Source organism: Chenopodium quinoa, unplaced genomic scaffold, assembly GCF_001683475.1.
Source record: "Chenopodium quinoa cultivar QQ74 unplaced genomic scaffold, ASM168347v1, whole genome shotgun sequence".
Classification (NCBI taxonomy): Eukaryota; Viridiplantae; Streptophyta; class Magnoliopsida; order Caryophyllales; family Amaranthaceae; genus Chenopodium; species Chenopodium quinoa.
This window is the reverse complement of record NW_018742899.1, coordinates 656,143-657,678: the sequence shown is the minus strand read 5'-3', so window position 1 is coordinate 657,678 and position 1,536 is coordinate 656,143. Positions and strand designations below refer to the sequence as shown.

Sequence of the window (1,536 nt, the reverse complement as noted above, 5' to 3'; positions counted from 1 at the left end):
GTTGTAATTTATCGTCTTTTTTATTAGAAATGAAACTAACATGTCTTTTTATGTAGGAAATGAGGGAGCAGAATTCCAAGAATGCATTGCAAAAGCAATACCACCATCATATGGGAGCAATGACGTATGATGAATGGAGGGATACGTGGGTGAGTGAAGGAGTATACCCCACTGCGCTTCTAGGGTCCTCCACAGCGCCGTCTGACTCCACGACCAGTACTTTGGTGAGTCGTGCTGGGGATTTCTTTTGCTCTATGCATTCGCGGGACAAGAAAACCGGAAAATGGTCCATCAAGGCTCCGGAAACCAAAGAAATGATAGATAAGCTAGTAAGCAACTATGAACTAGTGAACTACATTATTCATTTGCATGTATATCACTTTATATAAACACTTACTTCATGTTGCCATTTTGTTTTTGCTACAGCTTGAGTACACTGGAGAGCTTGTTGAAGGCAAGCTCGTCCCGACGGTAGAGAAGGACCCCTTCACCTTGGCTATGGGAAAGCCCTACCATCCGGGATGGGTATTAGGTGCTGGGGGGAGCTTTCTAGGATGGGAGAAGGTAATGGGTCCCGAATATACCAAATCTGGAAGATCCCAAGCAAGTGTGAACTCGCCACAGAACTTCGATGCCACAGTGGCATCAATTAAAGAACAAGTGCGCAATGAGATGCGCGAAGAGTTCAATGCATGGGCGAAGCAAATGAATTTGCCGACCTTGCCCTTTTCCTCGACAACACCGGCCGACTCAAGTAGCCACCCACGAAGAGAAGGAGAACAGGAGATAAATGCACGCGAGGAGGTACATGATTAGAATTTAACTCTATAAGTTTTGATATGTTGAGTTACGTGAATACGGTTCTAATTAATGTTTCACTATCAATACACTATTGCAGATTGGTACTCCTTCACATGCGAACTCAAGGGGGCTTGATACTCTGACACCTCATCACTTTCCTATTCTACAGGTGATTTTTTACTTACTTGTTTGGATAATGATATTTGTTTTTGGATTGTGTTGTGAAATGGTTAAGTTGGCTGTGAAATGGTTAAGTTCGCTGTGTTGTGTTGTTGGTGTTGCTTTGTTGATGTGATGTGTTGTTGTTGTTTTCTCTTCCTTCTCCTTCTCCTCATTCTCCTCCTCCTTCTCTTTCTCCTCCTCCTTCTCTTTCTTCTTCTTCTCCTTCTCTTTCTCCTTCTCCTTCTCCTTCTCCTTCTCCTTCTCCTTCTCCTCCTCCTCCTTCTCTTTCTTCTCCTTCTCCTTCTCTTTCTCCTTCTCCTTCTCCTTCTCCTTCTCCTTCTCCTTCTCTTTCTCATTGGGAAGCCGAGAAGGTAGGAGAGGCTGCAGCTGCACTGCAGCAGCTGTGCAGCCTGCAGCTGCTGCCCTTCCTGCTCGAGCCATTTTTTTTTTGTGCACTCGTTTTGGTTTTTTTTTTTCTTTTTCTTAACTAGCACCTAAGATACTTAGTTATGAATATTTATGGCTTGAAACAACCTAAAAAAAGCAATTTCACAAGTTTTAGGTTCATTTAGA

At 43.3% G+C, this 1,536-nt stretch overlaps 1 protein-coding gene across 1 annotated transcript; it reads left to right on the top strand.

Moving 5' to 3' along the window:
• Positions 1-525: 525 nt before the first annotated feature.
• On the top strand, positions 526-1,139 carry LOC110726986. The gene is made up of 2 exons (XM_021906525.1): positions 526-804; positions 899-1,139. Exons 1-2 carry the CDS (start codon positions 568-570, stop codon positions 1,094-1,096), a joined length of 435 nt encoding a protein of 144 aa, XP_021762217.1. The 5' UTR covers positions 526-567; the 3' UTR covers positions 1,097-1,139.
• Positions 1,140-1,536: the final 397 nt, after the last annotated feature.